Source organism: Bos taurus, chromosome 2 (assembly GCF_002263795.3).
Source record: "Bos taurus isolate L1 Dominette 01449 registration number 42190680 breed Hereford chromosome 2, ARS-UCD2.0, whole genome shotgun sequence".
NCBI lineage: Eukaryota > Metazoa > Chordata > Mammalia > Artiodactyla > Bovidae > Bos > Bos taurus.
In genome coordinates, this window is record NC_037329.1 from 71103787 (window position 1) to 71124877 (window position 21091).

At 37.9% G+C, this 21091-nt stretch overlaps 1 protein-coding gene across 7 annotated transcripts in view; it reads right to left on the minus strand.

Moving 5' to 3' along the window:
* Positions 1-4093: 4093 nt before the first annotated feature.
* Positions 4094-21091, minus strand: part of C2H2orf76 (chromosome 2 C2orf76 homolog) — a 106585-nt gene continuing 89587 nt past the window's right edge. For 6 of the 7 annotated variants that reach the window (XM_024977435.1, XM_015458164.3, XM_015458162.3 and 3 more), the window contains exons 4-6: positions 19526-19563; positions 11953-12034; positions 4094-4270 (exon numbers count right to left, since the gene is read on the minus strand). In XM_024977435.1, coding sequence (XP_024833203.1) covers positions 4194-4270; positions 11953-12034; positions 19526-19563 — 197 coding nt within the window. In that variant the 3' untranslated portion in view covers positions 4094-4193. 7 annotated transcript variants of the gene reach the window in all.

Consider the following 21091-nt stretch of genomic DNA (forward strand, 5'->3'; position numbering starts at 1 on the left):
TGCATGAAAGTGAAAAGTGAAGTCGCTCAGTCATGTCTGACTCTTTGCAACCCCATGGACTGCAGCCCACCAGGCTCGTCCGTCCATGGGATTTTCCAGGCAAGAGTACTGGAGTGGGGTGCCATCGCCTTCTCCAAAATGTCACTTAGCTACTCTCTACTAACAGCATTTAGTGTTTTTCTACTAAAAATAATTCTGCAGTCAATTCTTTTATAAATGCCTTCTTCTGCAGGCTTTAGAGGGTTTCCTTGAGATTCATTTTAAGAAGTGGAACTGCTAGGTCAAGAGAAGACACACATTTGTTATTTTAACATACAGTCCATCAAATTGCTTGACTAAGTTGACTGCACACAAATTTATACTCCCGGTGTAGGCACACATCACTGTCAATACTTGCTAACAAAACCTTTAACTTTTTGCCAACTTGATGAATAAAAATGACTCTCTACTGTTTTAATTTCCTTGAATCACAGGATGTGTGTCTTTTCAAATTTTTATAAGCCATATGTTTCCTTTTTTACAAATTTCTTCTGTACAAAATGTATCCATTTTTCTGTTGCAGGTTTGTCCTTTTCCCATTGATTTTTATAAGAGTTCTTCATATATTCTGGAAACTAATCCTCTGTCAACCTTATATGTGCAAGTAGCTTTTCCCAGTCTTTGTCTTTCAATCTGTTTATATTGGCAGAGGGTGGGAGAAGAATCTAGTTTTTCATACCAATACATCAAATTCAGCAAATGATGGCATTTGCACGTTTTGTGTTTTAAAGCCAGCCTTACCCTGAGGTCATAAAAATAATCACTTTTTTTCTAATAAATTCATTTCTTTTTTCATGTTTATTTAGTCCATCTGAAATTTCAGTGAATGGTAGGAAGTAAGGTCCTTAATCATTTTTTTAAGACCTGCTGCTGCTAAGTCGCTTCAGTCGTGTCCGACTCTGTGAGACCCCATAGATGGCAGCCCACCAGGCTCCCCCATCCCTGGGATTCTCCAGGCAAGAACACTGGAGTGGGTTGCCATTTCCTTCTCCAATGCATGATAGTGAAAAGTGAAAGTGAAGTCACTCAGTCGTGTCCGACTCTATCGACCCCATGGACTGCAGCCTACCAGGCTCCTCCGTCCATGGGATTTTCCAGGCAAAAGTACTGGAGTGTAGGCAGGTGCTAGATATCCATCTTTTTTCCACTGATTATAAACACCTTTATTATATACTAAGTTTCCATAGACATCAGTCAGTTTCTATTCACTGATGTTTTGGTTTGCTGTATCACAATCAAGCTGTTTTAATTACTTCAGTTTTACAAAGTATTTTGACACGGGGTAGGCAATCCTCCCTACGCCTTGTTTTTACAAATTGATCTTGGCTCTTCTTATACATTTGCTTTTCCAAATGAACCTTAAAATCAATTTGTCAAACCCCAATATAAATACCGAGGTTGCACTAAATTACAGATTAGATATAAATCAACATCTTTACTACACACCAAAGTTTCCATCTATGAATGTGTAGTATTTCTCTACTTAGGTCTCTTATATCTTCTAGTTAACAGTTTTATAGCTTTTGTGCACATTTTAAGCTCATTAAGCACTCAAAGTCTCCTGTTAGTTCTTATAACTTGTCAGTTGATTCTCCTGCAATCATATTACCTGTAAATGTTTTGTCTCCTCCTTTCCAACGCCTGTGGTTCTCACTACTTTTCTTATGCACTGGCTGCAGTATGAGGCAGGACCATTCTGAATCGTACTGGTAATAGTGGTCCTCCCCGTCCCGTTCATCTCACAGGTTTGCTAAGCACTTCTCCATTAGTGTGTTTCCTGTGGGTAACCTTCATCAGGTTAGGGAGACTCTGTTCTACTGTTATTCACACATGGCGTTGCACATCATCATACGCTTCTTTCTGGCATCTATTGAGATAGCACAATTTCCTTCTTCTTTATAGATTTTGCAAACTATGTACAATGGTAAATTTTTATGTTTTAAACCAATCTTTCACTCATGGTAAAAATCCTTCTTAGTTCACAATAATATTTTAATTTCTGACTTTTACATCTGTGTTTACAAGTGAGGAAAGGCTATATGCAACTTTCTAATAAGGAAAATAAATATAGGCCAAAACAAAGGATTAGACATACCTACATATTTTTGCATTATTTGTTAAAAAGAAAACATACAGGTAAAGAATGCTTAATTTTTATTAAAAAAGAAAAAAAAGTGTGGGTATACTGAATGTTTGAAAAATAATCAAACTGAATATGCTTTAACTTATTCTTCTACTTACTTAACTCTCTGTTTGGGTTCAGGCTGTCACCATCAATGCACTCACTTGCTCCAGCAAGAATCTGGAAGAATTAAAGTCTCCTTTCCTCCTTCTTCTACACCTTCCGTAACAGCCATTCAGCAAGTTCCAAAGATTCTACCTCATAGCTCTCCTAGGAGGCCACAGGATAAAATGGGCAAGGTCAAAAATTTAAGACAGACCTGGCTCCACTCACAGTGCACTGTGTTGCCTTGGGTAAGTTACTACCTGTCTGGGCCCTAATTTCTTCATCTATAAATAGATATGATACTATCAAGACTAAAGAGCTGTGCATGCTAAATCATTTCAGTCATGTCTGACTCTTTTCAACCCTATGGACCACAGCCCACACCAGGCTCCTTTGTCCAGGGGATTCTCCAAGCAAGAATACTAGAATGGGTTGCCATGCCCTCCTCCAGGGGATCTTCCCAATCCAGGGATCAAACCTGTGTCTCTTATGTCTCCTGTACTGGCAGGCAGGTTCTTTACCACTAGTGCCACCCTGGGAAGCCCCTTAAAGAATTGTGGTAAAAATTAAATAACACGTGTAGCTACCTAACACAATGCCTGCCATCCAATGCATGACCAAAGGTTAGCAATACTTCAGCAAGGTCTCCTCTTCTCCCTCCCTTCTGTTGGGTCCTGGGTTGAGGCCTTCCAACCTTCACCTGGTCTATGACAACTATCTTCTAGTCCTTCTGCCATATGGACACTGCTGCCAAAGCTTAGTTTCTAATATACAAATCTAATCATGTAATTTACCTGTTTAAATCTTTCCATTGGCTCCCAACTACCTACTAGGTAAAGTTCCAACTCCTCAGCATGACATAAGGCCTAGCTACTTTCTGCCCTTACCTTCCTCTACTCCCAGTGCTTTGCCTTTAAACAAAGCAACGTATCTTCTGGCTATGTTAACCAGACTTTCAAGTTTTATTTTTGTTTGTTTGTTTGTTTGTTTTAGCAGAATAGATTTTCTTATATTAGCCTCACCACAATGAAGCCTTACTAGCAATTTAAGGCTTCATGGAACAATTCTAGAGCCAACTAACCTCTCTCAGAGTTCTGATTAGATACATGCTGGCTGAGAGGGCCCCTTGAATCCACTATTCTTCAGATGCTGGTAGTCAGACATCAAAGTATTATTTTGAAAGAATGTATCATCCATGACTTAGACTTGTTCTCAATGGACAATCTCCTTCCAGAAGTGCAAACTTCCTGCTACCTCCTCTCTCCAAATAAATGAGTTTGATTCTATTATAGTTTGCTCCTGAAGTCAGGAAACATAGCTCAGAAAAACACATTTCGGCAATGTTATTTGTGTGGGCTGTAACATGAAAAGAAAGAAGAAACTCTTATACCAGAAAACCTCCCTAAAATATACCCAATTTAATTTCATGTGTGGTGGTGTTTATCACAGTGAGTGAAAAGATGGCATTCATGGTCATAAGAGACTCTTATGGTCATTCATGGTCATAAGAATCCCTGCTAGACAAAGATAGTAACAGGGGCTCTAATTAGAAACTTTAGAGAAAACACAAAATAAAAGAGAATGACCTTGGTCTTATAATCTTTTTTAAAGAATCCAACATGCAAGTCACCAAAATGACCTCTAATTTAGAGAAACAAATTCTAACTAAAGAGCCAACACTCCACGGTGATTTTTGAATAATTATTTCTTTCACTTAAAACCAGATGTTTTTCCCATAAATAAACACATTATTTTACAACAAGAAAGAAAGAAATGAGACCTGCACAGAGAGAACACACCACAGATTTTACCTCAAACGGCAGAGGCTGGGATTAATTTTTTTAAGTTTATTTGTCAATTTCAGAAACTCACTAGTGGAATAAAGAGCTTAATACAAGTATGCAAAAAAGAAAGCTCTGTGAGGTTTTCACCAGGATGAAATGGGATTAGCTTTGTAGTTCTTATAGTCTTCTTCACAGAAGAATGCAATTTCAGTTTCACTGGCTGAAAAAAAAAGAAAAATAGAAAATGGAAAAAAATTTTAATGTAAAACTAGATTTTAAATAAGTATGGAAATCCATATTTCATTGATTCAGTGCTTCCAAGGCCTAAAGTTAGAAAAACAAGTATGGTTTCACATTTCACAAAATCACCAAGAAGTTTTAAGTACGAGAATCTAGAATTCAACCAATTTAAAAGTAAAAAGAAAAATAACCAAAAAAATTAAAAACAAGAGTTAACACATGAATCTGGTTTCCAAGAAATCATAAAATTGTTCATTTATAGTCCTCTTGACAATCCTAGAAATAATAAGCCATTATTTTTTTTTCCAAATGTGTTACTCTGTTCCTGAAGGAGGATGAAAACTCTTTTCTCCCCCCTCTGAAATTAGCCTGTAGGTATAATAATTTAATACTTAGAGGATCAGTAGAATATTTTACAGATCACTTTACATTCTCCCTCATGACCCATCAAAATATGTGTCTGAAGAAGTTAATTTTTTGCCCGCTTATGACTAATTCATGAGGCTTCAACAATATGCAAAGTGAAAGACACAAATTGGCTTCTACCGCAATACCTTCAAATACCTCTAATTATTCACAAGGGATATGGCACAGCTAAAGGACCCACAAAGGTTCAGAGCAGTCACAATTCTTTCAACCTAGCAGGTCAAGGACTCTGTCTTCTAAAACAATAAGTCAGCAACATTATTAATTCAGACTGGAGACAAATCTGATGGAAAGCCTTCCAATTATTAAACATGCAATTCTTTAAGGTGTTGCACCAACAAGTTCCACATTTTTTAAATTAAATCAGAAGTTAATACAGCCTGCTTAGCTTTTACAGAAAGAGCAAAAGGGCCTTCAGAATCTTGACAAGAAAACAGACAAGATTATTTGTAATGAATACTGATCACTCAATTAACATATTCTCTAAAAACAGACAAGTGAAACTCTTCAAGCCAAATAAATAGGATAATCAGGAAGGATGCCAAGGATTACCACTGGTCTCCCAGTTTAAAGCTCTCATCTCTTCATTAGAATTTATCACAGAAGAATGAAATTAAAGAGCTTAGCATAACATTTCATTAAAAATGTTTTTGCTGGTTTTAAGTATACCAAATTTAATGTTTCTCAAACCTAAATTCCTGTGGTCTTTACAGAAAATATGGAAATGTTGAAAGAAGAAAATAAAATCACCCAGAGTCTCAGATCCTCATTCCAGCCCTTTTATATATTCAAGATTAAACGAAGGTTAATCTTGATAAAAATCATATTATGAACTCTTGTTACAATAAGCCTGAGTGTGTGTGTGTGTAGGCAAGCAGGGAAAACACAGCAGAAAGAAACTGGGAATTGATGAGAGGGGCTGTATACAAATGTACCCTGGGCAAATAGTAAGTTAATGTACAGTTAAATTTTACAAGAAAATGGCGTTTAAATTAACAGCTAAGAGCTCTAGACTAGGAATTAGTAAAAAGTTGAAAAGGGGGCTTCAAAAAATTCAGTATTCAAAGAGAAGATATTCTGAGATCTATCCTTTAAATAAAAAGCTCCTTTTTTGAAGAGAAGCAAGCCCAAAGGTAGACCTACATAATTTGCAAGTGATTCTAATATCCTCCTCCTGATGTTAGGAGAATAAGCAAAAGTCCCCTGTTCTTAATAATCACAATGCAAGATTTCATACACAATGTGCTATTTACATACAGAACTTTACACAGTGCTTTGCCCACACAGCACTTTGCTCAATACACACTAACTGTAATAACCATTTTCACTTAACCGCAGTTGACATTTATCTGTACCCCTTTTGAGAAACTAGTACATCTTACGGCTCTTCAGGATACCAATAATGGGTTTAGAATTAAATGAATGTATAGAAAGAACTGACAAAGCATTTCTGTTTTGACACATAAGTTCTCTTGGGTCTAATTAAGTTATAGATCAATCCATTATTTATATACTACAGGCTTAAAAATGAGGTCATCTAAGGTAAAGATTTTATTTTCAGATGAATGAATTTTTTTTCAGGAAAACTAGATTGACAAATGGGTTAAATTCAAATGGTCCAGGTTGATAAAAATGTTCACCCTTAACAAATTGGAGAATAACACACAAATTAGGAGTTAGCTGCTTTGAACATTCAAAAGAAAGACATAAGGTGGATTTTAAATTTTAGTAACATTTCTTAAGCAGAAACAGAATATTATGTTTTTTATTAAATCTACATAACCCTATTGAAAATGTCTGAGACAATGATTTCACGTATTTAGACTGAAAATTTACTTGCCAATTACAGTGAAAACAAATTACAAAAGATTTTCAAGACCTCTACATAATCACCCTTTCCTCCATTATCCCAAATTCTATTTAAAATGGCTCCAGAAGAACCCTCAGGAAGTCTACCACATGCTGGTCCCCTAGGGCACCTGATTTTAAATTAAATGTGCTGCAGGCGGCCATGCACGCAGGTGCATAGTGCCCTGGCATGTGAATGGGAAATGAATGTGCATTCTCAAATCCAATAAATATACCACCAGCTCATCCCTTTGTCTTACTAGCAAGTGAAACCAAGTAAGAACTCTCCAAATACATTTGTGGATCATTTTAATATTGACTTTCAAGTTTAATGAAATGAACACAAGCCAGGACATTCAAATGTTGGATATGAAATTAATTATTAAGAATTTTATAATGTTTCCATTATAAAATGCACATATATACACCTTGAATGGGAAAATAATAACTTCAAATTTTTTTTAAAAAGAAGAAAAACCAATTTTAAATGCAAAAATCTCAGGAAAGTTGAGTATAATATACTTAAACTCCTCAACTAACTTATTTCAATAAACCCGTCTATCAACAAGGATTTACTGTATGGCTTCTAAATCCCGAGCCTCATATCAAAGCTGTGTGCAGCACAGCAACTGTCATCTGAGAAAGAGGCTGAGAAAAGTGTCCTGACTGCAGTACAGACAATTAATGATCAGAGCAGGCTGTAATGTGAATAATAACTCCAGATTATTGGCAAAAAAAAAAAAAAAATCCAGGAAGGGCAAGGTGTGATTTCTGCAGCAATTTGACACCAAAAGGACAAAGTTTCACTGTCTCGCCTGGGTCCAGGACTCATCCTTGCAAGTTTCACAAAAGTCTAATCTCCAAATCATTCAAAACCATGCCCACAGCTGTTATATTTCTAACTTTTTGCCAAAGGAGGTCAACAATCCAACAAGTAGTTCCAAACAATCGTGTGTCTTTTATTTCTTATTTGCTTGAGAATCTGTTTTCAAGCTGGTTGAGAAAGATTTCAAACTATAGTTTGGAGAAAACAAATATAGAAATACATCTGACCTTTGATAGACTGGACACTGTGATCTCCACAACAGCATGCAAAGTGAAAGTGTTAGTCGCTCAGTCGTGTCCGACTCTTTGTGACGCCATGGACTGTAGCCCTGCAGGTTTCTCAGTCATGGAATTCTCCAGACAAGAATATTAGAGTAGGTTGCCATTCCCTTCTCCAGGGGATATTCCTGACCAAGGGATCAAACCCATGTCTCCTGCATCGGCGGGCAGATTCTTTACATCTGAGCTACCAGGGAAGCCCGAGACGAGAGCAAAAAGGGACGAATCATGTCTGGAAGGTTCCTTCTCATCTTCTTTCTCTGGGATCCCAAATTCCCAGGGCCTGCCACCTATTTTAGCAAGTACCAGATCATCGCTGCTGTGATGTTAACATGAACAGCCAGTTAAACACGCTGTCAAAGCAGGAAAGCATGTATGCCTCAAGATATGACTACCTAAAAGAGGATGGGAAAGGGACTCAAACCTTCAGGAAACACTAATCATATATGATCCTGATAAAGAAGTGGAGCCAAGGAATCCTACAATTTGAGCTGCCTAGCCAAGATCACCGGGAGGGGCCGGGCACCGAGACTGGGTTTCGGTTGTGGGCAGACAATAGAGGAGTGACGCACAAAGTGAAAACAAGCCACAGGGAACTGGGGAATTATTCCAAGACGTGGCCTGATTCGAACTCTTCCCAGAGGTGAGCACTTAGAGTCTGCCAGACTGTGTCTTGTTTTAAAATATTTCCAGTAAAACACAACTGACTTTAGAAGAGTTACCCTATTTCAGTTTCTTTCCTAAACCGGAGACAATTCAAAAGATAGCAATAGTAGAATGCAGCAAAATCAAAGAGATAAAATATAACCCCAAAAATATTTAACATGAAAATTTATTACTTAGGGGAATTAGTCCATAAAACCACAACTGTTAACAACAAGATCTTTAAATTATAAATAACAATTCTAGGTAAGGCCTTCTTCCACAAAACAAATCTTTTTATTGATGTATTTCAGGACTAAATCCACAAGCAAAAACCTCCCCTGACATCGAGCGTAGAATATACAATTGGGATCTGCAATGTAGATAAAAGGCTAGAGAATTTCTTGGTGAGAAAAGAAATCTTCAAACCAGTTTGTTCCCCTAATTTCCCCCCTCACAGTCTTTCTTTTCCTTTCATGATTTTTACAGAAAAGTCATAATGATACATTTGTTACACTGGCCTTATTCCCATGGCAACTGGCTGTGATGGCAGAGTGACAGCTCTACAGCAAGATCAAGTGGTAAGAAGGGAGAAAGCGATGACTTAGAATTTTTCTCCTAAAACCTCTTAAAAACCTAACCAGGCACAGCAGCAAGGGAGGGAAAATTCCCTAGAAAAATCACACATTTCAAGTACTGCTTTTACAACTCTACTCCCACTTAGAGTTTTTTGTTGCTCTCCAGGGGCCATCACCTCCTTCCCCATGAGTAATAACTGTGGCTTGTTCTCAAGGGTACAGAAACACTGCTCTCAGCAACAAAGGGGAACATGCAGAAGAGGGGGTTGCTCCCAACAGGGATGGAAGACACCCTCAACCAGGGCTACAGACTTGCCAGGGCATGAGAACTGTTTGAAGTAACAACCTGAAACCAGTGGAGAACCCATGAAAATGATCCGATTCTGATCGAAGATCTATATGGCCTTAAAACAAGAACGACCAAAAAAAAAAAAAAAGTGATTTGATTTATACCTTTATAGGTGGTTTGTTATATAAGTCTGAAATTGATGACAATTAAACCAACAACTTGAGATTTTAACAAATTCAAAACATTTGTCAATTGCTTTCTCCAAAATGGTTTCCAAATAAAATGAAGTGTTTTTGAGGGCGTTTACATGCATTGCTCCAGATGCTTTCATATACATTCTTTTACTTCACCCTATGACAACCCTCTGAAATAGGTTTATTATTTCTGTTTCATTTTACAGAAATCGAAGTAGAAGTTCAGAGACTCTAAATGGCTTCCAGAAGGTCACAGATGCAGAGCCATCATTCAAACCAATTTTCCCTAAATTTAGGAGTTGATTCCTTAAAATTGGGCCCTTACTTTATAAGTAATACATGTAAATTATAAAAGAAAGTTTAAATTACAAGAACAACTAGATAAATGGAGAATAAAGAAAAAAACAATTGCTAGCAATGCCACCACCCAGGGAAAGCATTTTTATAATTTTAGTATATGATCTCTTCTTCATATACATATACAGACATGTAAATACATACATTTAAAAATAAAAATGGCATCACACAATACATTTTCTATTTCCATTCAATAAAGCTCTACATCAATGAATCTCAAACCAGGAAGGACCACAACCTTGGAGGAGTCACAGAGTTGAGGAAGCATACTTCTGTTGGCTTGGTAATAGATATGACAGAAAATTACTTAGTAAGTTTGAGAAAGTCTTACTGGTAAAATTGATCAACAAAGTTAGAGATAATACACCTTCCCAACAGTAGTACAAGGGAACATCCATTTTCTAACATTCCTTCAGATACAACCACCATTCTCCGTGTCTGCTAGTCTTAAATTATTGCTTGTCTAAGGTCACCCAGACAGTACGTGGCAGTCAAGCTGCTAACCCAAGCACTCTGACTTCAGCCTCTAATTCTTAATCACTAAAGTAGTAAGCTACATAAAATTTAGTCTCTATTTTCATGTATATTGCTCTCATTACTAACAGGGCTGAAGTATTTTTTATGTTAGCTATTTCTTCTATCAGTAGTTTATTTCTCCTTTTAATACTAATTATAAGACCTCTTTATAAAGTCAGGCTTTCTTTGTCATATATGCTGCAAATATTTTTTCACAATTTATTGCTTCTCCTTTAACTCTGTTTATGTGGTCAAATCTATCATTTCTTCCTGCTTTATGGCTTCTGGCTTCAAGGGCATGCTTAGAAAGCTCTTTTCCCCAAGATTATGAAACTACTGACCTACATTTTATCTAAAAACTTTTTCACATTGCAAACATTTAATCTATATAGAATTTATTTTAGAATAAAGACTAAGAACTTAAGTTTGATTTTCTCAAATGTTTTGGCAATGGGCCCAACAGTTTCTGGCTAATTCATTCTCTTCTCCACTTATTTGAGATGTCAAAATTTTCTCATACCATGAAACTGCTTTTTAGTTGGTTTTTTAATTTTCCAATCTTTTCCATGGAGCTGTCAATTTCTGTATCAATACTGCTGCTGCTGCTAAGTTGCTTCAGTCATGTCCAACTCTGTGAGACCCCATAGACGGCAGCCCACCAGGCTCCCCCGTCCCTGGGATTCTCCAGGCAAGAACACTGGAGTGGGCTGCCATTTCCTTCTCCGAGTCACAATATGGAAAGACATTAAATCTAGTCAAGAGTATAGACTTAGACACAGAAAACAAGTCTGAGATTATATAACATGGCATTCAAAATCCTATCTAAGTTAGAGATGTCAGGAATCCACTTCAACCACATGTGTCATTTTAAAATGAATTCCTGACAGATGTGACAACAATAAAACACCTGTCAAAAAAATGTAAGGATTCCTAACATGGACTTCATGAACCTTAGAGTGTCCCTTGACCAGTGCATATAAAACATTAGAAAGTAAGTGTGATTTGTGCTGCTTCATTATGTCAGAGGCATAATGCCTTCAACTGCTCACATTTCTCTCGAAACCTTCACTGTACTACCACATCATCTGAGTATACATGTAAGTAGAATTATAGTGACATCTAATGGTCACAACACATGTCACACAGCATTTCTTTAAAATAAAACTGCATGCATATTCCAAATTGAAAGGCTAAATCAGGCAATTTTTCAACTGCATACCATAGGCCCCTATTTGAAATTCCATGACTTGGTCGGCTCGCAATGATTTGGATAACTACCAGAAACCATGCTGCTTGTTATACAAACAACATCTCACTTCATTATTCCACGATATTTCTACCGGGCCCTTTTCTCTTAAACTATCAGCTCAAATGAAGCTGATATGAGTAAGTAGGTTATTAAGTGAGTAATAACCTGTCAATCACTTAAAATAACCCTCAGCAGAATTCTGAGCATACTTTCTGGAAAGAACTATTTGCATGCTGAACGTTGGGAGAGCAGATATCTACTGCCCTCAGTCAAACGATCTGAATGTACATCATTCTTGTCCTTCCCCTCTGAATAATTATCAGGTAGTGTAAAGAGCACCAAGGGTAGCATTTACTTTGCATTAAGTTATCTAAATATAATCAGCCAGACATCACCATCCAGGCCGGGAAAGACAGTGCCCCTCCAGCTCTGCATGCACACACACACACACTTTCTCACCAATTCCAGCTGCTTTCAGGGTGCTATCTTCTTTTAACAGGAGTCTGTCATCATCTTCCAAACTCAACACAAGTTCATTTGTCTAGAAAGAAAAACAAATCCACTTTTTACCAGTACTTTTATTAGTTTCACATTTGGTGAGATTCCTCAAAGACAAATGAATTGTTACTTTGCGTCACAGCAATAATCCAAGTCACATTTTGTTCCCATCGCTGTAGGGAAAGCAGTGAACATGTACATAGTGAGTGCTTACTAAACACACGTTACATAAAGCGCTAGGGAGGCAGGGCTAGAACACAAAGCTTTTGTGCTGGAGCTGGGTTAAAATTCAGGTTCCACAAATATCCAGCTGCGTGGTCTCAATATATTACATAGCCTTAGGAAAAAAAATGTAGGGGTAGCAATGCATCTTCTTATTGCCATGTGGTGAGGATGAACAGAGATGAAGTATATAAAACCCCCAGTGCAATGTCAGTCACATAGGGAGTAGTGTTAGCTGTCAGTGTTCTGTTTCATCATCATCTCATCCTCGCAATAACCCAGGAGGACTCAGAGAGGTTAGGACACAGGCTCAGAGGATGTGGTCGGGGGACTAAGGTTCCGTTAGTGGAAACACTGACTGAAACCGCCCACCCTGGTCAGGCACGACAGTAACCATTTGCATGATTTTACAACAGAAGATCCTAGTAAGGAAAACAGAACTAACAAGCCACCACCAACTGGAAAAACTTGGGAAAGGTCAAAAGGAGATGCCACATGTCCTACTAATCTCCCAGAATTCTTCTCACTGGAATCCATCTTGGCTGAACAATGCTTGCTCCACCAGGAAGGACCCTGAGTCAGAACGACTGGCCAGAGACAACCCAGAAGCCTATCTCATCACCATAAAACCTGAGACTGCAGGCCATGTGGCAGAGCAGTCCTCCTGGGTTCCCTTACCCTCCTGCTCTTCACCCGGGAGCCCCTTGCCAGTAAAGCCTCTTGCTTTGTCAGCATGGGTGTCTCCTCGGACAATTCATTTCCCAGTCTTAGACAAGAGCTCAGTCTTGGGTCCTGGTAGGTGTCCCTCTTCCTGCAACAGATCCAGTTTTGACCAGTCTGACTTCTTAGAGAAGCGAGCTTGCCTTTCCTTAAAAGCTCACATATTTAAAAACCCTGCTCCAGCTAACAAACACTTGGTCCCAAGTCCTGTTAACTAACATTTCTCTTTGTGATTTAGGGAGAGTTTGCTCTCCAATGCTACTCACAAATCCACTTAAACATAAATGTTGATCCTGCCTCTAAACAGCAGCTGGTAGTGAGCACTTGCTGGGCACACAGTACCACCTGTCAACCAGAACGCAGTTGTTTAGTACCAGATTATCTTTCCAGAATATGGCTGAGAGAGAGACTCAAAAGAAAGGCCTCTCAGCAGTCAAAAGAGCTGCCGCAGGAGCCACGCTCCACAGCTTTTCTCACTAGAAAGAGCACAGGGGCTTAAACGTGCACAGATTAAAAGAGGGGGGGGGGGAACTTTACTGAAAAAATCATTTTAGAATAGGTAATACATGCTCACAAGACAAAATGCTCCAAGTACATAGGGACAGAATGAGAAGTAGGCTTCTCCCTCCTCCACCCAGCAACCCAGCTCTCCACCAGAGAATTTGTACTAATTCTTATGCATCCTTCCAGAGACTGTCCTTGTACCTTCCAGAGACTGTTGTTGTACATGTACATGCAGGCAGAGATGTGCCTATAAACTTTTCCACACAAACAATGGCATGGTATATGCTGTATTCTAACTTCTCTTAAAATATCTTAAAGTCATTCAGATACAACTGAACCTACAAAACAAAAAGAGACTCACAGAGAACAGACTTATGGTTGCTGGGGGAAAGGATGAGGGAAAAGGACAGTTAGGGAGTTTGGGATGGACACGTATAAACTGCTATATTTAAAGTGGATAACCAACAAGGACCTACTGTATAGCACATGCAGCTCTGCTCAATGTCATGTGGCAGCCTAGATTGGGAGCAGGGTTTGGGAGAGAATGGATACATGTATATATATGGCTGAGTCCCTTAGCTCTTCACTTGAAACTCTCACAACACTGATTATCAGCTATACCCCAATACAAAAAAAAAAAAATCTTAAAATCATTCAAAATCAGTTTAAGAGCTGCATCATAATTTATCAAGGCTTCAGTATATTCCAATGGAAGGATTAACACTCTCTCTATCCCTACTGATGGACATTCAGGTTGTTTCCTATCTCTTCCTATCCTACTCAGTCCTGCATCAAATATTCTTGTCCATGTATCATTTGGCGTATGTACAAGTTTTGTCTGTAAGATAAATTCCTAGAAGTAGAACTATTCAGTCAGAGAGAAAGTACAATTTTTATTTCGACAGATATTTCTAAATTACTCTCCAAAGAAGCAGTACCCATTTATACCACCACTACCCATCACTGGGATTCCCTGGTGGCTCAGATGGTAAAGCATCTGCCTGCAATGCAGGAGACCCGGGTTCGATCTCTGGGTTGGGAAGATCCCCTGGAGAAGGAAATGGCAACCCACTCCAGTATTCTTGCCTAGAAAATTCCATGGATGGAGGAGCCTGGTGGGCTACAGTCCATGGGATCGCAAAGAGTTGGACACGACTGTGCGACTTCACTTCACTTCACTTCACCCATCACTGAGAGCCCCTGTTTCCCATACCCTCACCAGCACAGTGTATTATCGAAAGATTTTGATATTGCCAATCTAGCAAATGTAGATTAAGAATAGTGTTGTGGTGGCTTAGTCACTAAGTCATGTCCAACTCTTGCGACCCCTGGACTGTAGCCCTCCATGTTCCTCTATCCATAGGATTCTCCAGGCAAGAATACTGAAGTGGGTTGCCATTTCCTTCTCCAGGGCATCTTCCTGACCCAGGGATTGAACCTGGGTCTGCTGCACTGCAGGCATATTCTCTACCTACTGAGCTACCAAGGAAGCCCCCAAGAAGAGTAATTTGTATTTATTTGGGTGTGAATAAAGGTGTGAATAGTTTCTTTTTTTTTATTTTATTTTTAAACTTTACAATATTGTATTAGTTTTGCCAAATATCGAAATGAATCCGCCACAGGTATACCCGCGTTCCCCATCCTGAACCCTCCTCCCTCCTCCCTCCCCTCCCCTCCCTCTGGGTCTTCCCAGTGCACCAGCCCCAAGCATCCAGTACCGTGCATCGAACCTGGACTGGCGACTCGTTTCATACATGATATTATACATGTTTCAATGCTATTCTCCCAAATCTCCCCACCCTCTCCCTCTCCCACAGAGTCCACAAGACTGAATAAACTTGGATAATTTTTTAAATGGAATTGTGGAATATTGTTACATTCTAAGAAAACCGGGCTTCCCTGAAGGCTCAGATGGTAAAGAATCTACCTGAAATGCAGGAGACCTGGGTTCAATCCCCAGGTCAGGAAGATCCTCTGGAGAAGGGAATGGCTACCCACGCCAGTCACAACGAGTCAGACACAAGTGAGTGACTAACACTCACTTTTCACTAAGAAAATTAGGTCTTTTCTGTAATACAAGTTAGAAAATCTCCCAGTTTTCATTTGTTCCTTCATTTTCCTTCTAGAGCCTTTTTTTAAAGAAGGTGCTTAATGTCTGCTGAATGAATAAAGGAAAATGTATCAATCTTTTATTTATCTATCATACTTAAAAAGACCTTCAGTGTAAGATTACTTTAAAATCCCATGTTTCCTTAAAATATTTTTAATTAACTTCCTCTTTTAAACTTCTAATCATAGAGTATTTCAGACATAAAATGTATGCAGAATAGTACAATGAACCCTTCATGTACCCAACACCCAACTTGACCAAATTATCCATTCATGTTAATCTAGTTAATCTCTATCCTTACCTATGGGTTTCATCTCAGACTTATTTGAGTATTTATTTTGGCATAAGGAAAAGGATATGGATTCATTTAACTGTTTTCCAGTTGTTCCAATAACATTTACTGAATCCTCCATATTTTCTCCATAAATTTGAAATGCAATATTCACTATATACTAAATTCCCATATATAATTGGGTCTATTTTTGGACTTCTGATTCTGTGTCTTTGAACTAACAGCTCATGTGACAGTACCACACTGTTTTAATTACTATAGTTTTACAATATGTCTTAATGTGCCAGGGTTAGTCACTCTCATTTCTCTTTCTTCTGACTATTCTTCATTATTTATCTTTTGCATGTTAGTTTTATAATCAGTTTCTTTAGCTTTTATATACACACCACATACACACACACACACGCATATATACAAATACATATATACACACAGCTGTTACTAGAATTTTATTTGGGTGGCATTAAATTTGTAAATTAACTATAAGAGAACTGACATCTTCATACTGTTGCCTCTTCCCATCCAAATATCCTTTACATTTCCACTTAAATCTCATCTTATATCTCTCTTTGCATGTTTTTCTTTTTTGTTAAATTAAGGTGGAATTTCATATAAAGATAGCACATAGTTCTTAAGAGAAGTTCAGCTCAATGAGTCTGGACAACTGAATAACCTCTCTGCAATTTTAAAGTTTTCTTCTTAAAGATCTTGCATATTTCTTACAAAGTTTACTACAGGGTGTGACTTCTTCCTTTCATAAACTTTTAACAAGGATAGCTATCTGGTTTCCAAACTCACAAAATATAAGACAGAAATTGGGGTTTTTCTTTCAAATCTTTTTGATAGGAATTACTATGACTTTGGGAGAAGGCAATGGCACCCCACTCCAGTACTCTTGCCTGGAAAATCCCATGGACAGAGGAGCCTGGTAGGCTGCAGTCCATGGGGTCGCAAAGAGTCGGACACGACTGAGCGACTTCACTTTCACTTTTCACTTTCCTGCATTGGAGAAGGAAATGGCAACCCACTCCAGTGTTCTTGCCTGGAGAATCCCAGGGACAGGGGAGCCTGGTGGGCTGCCATCTATGGGGTCGCACAGAGTCGGACACGACTGAAGCAACTTAGCAGCAGCAGCAGCATTATGACTTTACAAGTAGCCTACTGATTATACTCCATACTACACACATAGACACACAAGTACATTTTCTTACCAAAATAAACCATACTATAGTAATTACTTGCACTGGACTACTGATTCATTCAACAAACACTGAGCTCATCATGCAGACAGGAGGCTTGGTGGGAAGGTATCCAGTCACTTTTTTATTGTGGTGATGGCACCAAATTTCTGTGGACACCTGGTAATTTCAATTAAGAAAGTCTAAACCTAGAAATTTGGGGAAATGGGGAACATGCCTTGTGAACAAGTTCATTAAGATACAGGAGTTAGTTGGAAGTTTTTCCCTTTGGCTAAGGAAGAAGACTAAAATTACAGCAGAGTTGGAAAACTGACCGGCTGGGCCAGCGATGTCTATAGGCCTTGTAAATGGGCGCATGCAAAAATGAGAAAAACGGTTGGCAGTTGGAAAAGGCACAAATGAGGAACATGTGGGTAAAAGTTTTAAGTCTTAAAACTGTATCTGTAAAAATATATTGACTTCTTCCTTACAAAAGTTAAAGAGGAAATCTGAAGAACTATCTCTTTACTGGGTTTCCCTGGTGGCTTTGGGGTAAACAACCCACCTGCCAATGCAGGAGACAGGGGTTCCATTCCTGGGTCTGGAAGATCCCCTGGAGAAGGAAATGGCAACCTACTCCAGAATTCTTGCCTGGGAAATCCCATGGACAGAGGAGCCTGGCAGGGCTACAGTCCATGGGGTTGCAAAAGAGTTGGACACAACTTAGCAACTAAATAACAACAATCTCAACTAGAATCTCTATGATTTAGATGAGAAGTTTATAAAGCCAGATTCCAGAAACATCCTCAGTGACTCAATTTGTTTGGAGAATCTTTAAGTAAATACATTGCTCAACTGAAAAATGGGCTCTAATTTCACAACTCTAATGTGCCAAGATGGAACATGTGTTTTAAATATAAGAAACAATTCTAAGATATTTCCAACTATAGCAGGAAAACTTTCTGATTTTTTTAAAAATATCATAATACTGATTAATTTGAATATTATGAATTAGGTCTTCATTAGGATAAAGGAATACTCTACTTATTATTTCCTTTTAGGAAACATGAGCATATGAGCAAGCTATGATATAAATGCAACACTAAATGGAGGATGACAACCTTTTTAAAGAGCCTTTTGTTTCATTTTAACTTTATTTATTTTCTTTCTACAATAAAATCAAGATTCCTACTCTCCACATTTTAGGGACAAGCCTAAAAACAGTCCTGGCTTGGACAAGAGAAAATGGATGGAGTCTGTGGCCAGATACAATTCTAGCATCCATACAAAGTAAAGATTCCATACCATAGTCCCAGACATACACAAGCACCAAATTTCAAAGCATTTGACAATTGGATGCTGTCAAATTTGTATACATAGTCCTTGGTATAGAAAAATAAAGTTACTGGAAAGAACCAGCTTGATTTTAGCCCAGGGAAACTGATTTCAGATTTCTGACCTCCAGAACTATAAGACAGTAAATGTGTGTTGTTTTAAGCCACAGGGGAAAAAAAAAATTTGAGTTACTAATCCACAGTCAACAGACATATCCTTATACCATCTTCTTTATGATCTCTTGTTATACATTTATTTGAAAGCTGACTGTGTTTGTGGGGGGCATCATCTATGACTAGCAAAGAGAATAAAATTAAATGAATCCATAAATAAATACTTCCTTCAAAAATTGTTATGGAAACATTCCTTTGAATGAGGCATTGTGCTAGGTATTGGAGATATGAGGAATAAAATACAGTCCCTTGTCCTTGAGTAGTTTCTATAATAGAGAAGATTATTGTTTTAATGAGAAGTCTATACGAGGTCACTGAGATTCAAGAAAAAAGATCACTCTGGTCTATCTACATGAGATGCAAACATAAAAACATTGTTCTGAAAAAGTATGAAGACGGAAATGTAAACATACTATAAACACATAACTAAGCAGTCCTCTCTGGGGTGGCCCATGTCCTCTGTGCAACTAGCAGGCCTGTTTCCGAGAGCCACAGTATGGGGCCTTAACACACAGAGAGAGTCAAATGAGAGAAAACACGTTATTTTCTTAATGCCCTCTTCTGGTATAGAACTAAGAAAATCAAAGAAATTGGACTAGATATAAAATTTGATTTCCTTTATTTGTAAGCTGAATTTATTTCAACAAGTTTTATGCTTGTTAAACATTTGCTTGATATACTGGGTTGACCAAAAAGTTCATTCAAGTTTTTCTGCACCAGAAAAACCTGAACAAACTTTTTGGTCAACTCAATATATTAACATTTTTTTTTTTAATTAACACTTTTTAAAAAAAGAATCTATTACCAACAGGAATACAATTTAGAGGGTTTTTTTTTTTTCTTTTAATGGATAAAAGGCTATTTAAAGGGTAAATTCAAAATGAAAAATGCTACTATAATGAAAAATATCTTAGAAGTACACATGTTCATTCATTTATTCACTAAGTCAACCAAAATTGATTACCTGCTATGTGCCAGATACTGTACATATGAAACATACCTTTGATTTATGTGCTTGATGAACAATCTTCAGTTTATCTGAAAGAAAAAAAGTCTTTTTACTAAAATTATTCTAAAGCTTCATTTCAAACTTATTGAAGTGAGATTAAAAGGCTTCCCTGGTGGCGCTAGTGGTAAAGGATCTACCAATGAAGGAGACACAAAGAGATGAGGGTTCGATCCCTGGGTCAGGAAGATCCCCTGGAGAAGGAAATGACACCCCCTCCAGTATTCTCGCCTGGAAAATCCCACGGACAGAGGGGCCTGGTGGGCTGTAACCCATGGGGTCACAAAGTCAGACACAAGTGAGTGCACACATACACAAAGTGAGATGAGGTGTGTGGTGAGCTGGGGAGTGTGGCAGCTAGGAAAGTGAGGAATCTGGGTCCCTGCCTTATGATCAGGTTCACTTAAAAATCTAATACGCAGTAAAAGAAATATTACATTTGCATATCATTAAAATTAAAGATCACTGTATAAAATATTTTAAAGCCCTTTGACACAGAGAGCTGTGTTTATACCATAACCTGTAGTCAACTCAGCCCTTTTTCCCTTAGAAAACAGCTGAATGATATAACTCTATCTTGTTTGTTAGAGTCCCTAAATACTAAGATTAGCAAATAAGGTTTTTTAAAAAGTCTGTCTTTGTTAATGTCTACTACTACTATTTTTCTACTAATCTCTCAGAAGAGATTCAGTGACAGGAGGTCAAATGATCATAGCAACAAGTTGCTACCACTCTCAGAATTTAAACACCATCAAGGATGCACTGGTAATCTGATCAAGGCTGCTAATACTCAAAGACTACCAATGTCTGTCTCCTGGTTTTCAAATACTGCACAGGCTCACACTATCTAATCTGCTTTATTCAATCTCTCCTTCACTCCTTAATCTGTTTATCTTGAAATCAGGCTACACTGTGTTTTTCCAGTAAGTAGTTTCTCTACATTGGGTACTTCTAACTGGGCAATAATCAGTTCTTAATTATTTAACAGACATAGCATTCAACAGGTTTAAATTCAGAAAGTTACTAATTCTCCACTCAGTTTTACCTAGCCATTTAATTAATTTACTGTGAAAGTGAAAGTGAAAGTGAAGTCACTCAGTCGTGTCCGACTCTTTGTGACCCCACAGACTGTAGCCTACCAGGCTCCTCCATCCATGGGATTTTCCAGGTAAGAATACTGGGGTGGGTTGCCATTTCCTTCTCCAGGGGATCTTCCCAACTCAGGGCTCAAACCCGGGTGTCCCGCATTGTAGATAGACGCTTTACCCTCTGAGCCATCAGGGAAGTCTAATTTACTATAGTTATACATATAGTTATAGTTTATATATATATATATATATATAGTTATAGTTTACATATATTATTATATCTGAATAAACTCTTAACCTTAAGCTAAAATTCATTTCTATCAATCATGCTATTTGATTCAACAAGGAATTTCAGTGAAATGAAAGACTCTGTTAAAGAAAAAAAAAACCTTGATTTAACTATGTTCTAATAATAAAGAAGAATTAGGGTACCTATTTAGTTAAGAACAGGCACTCTGAAATGCTCATTATT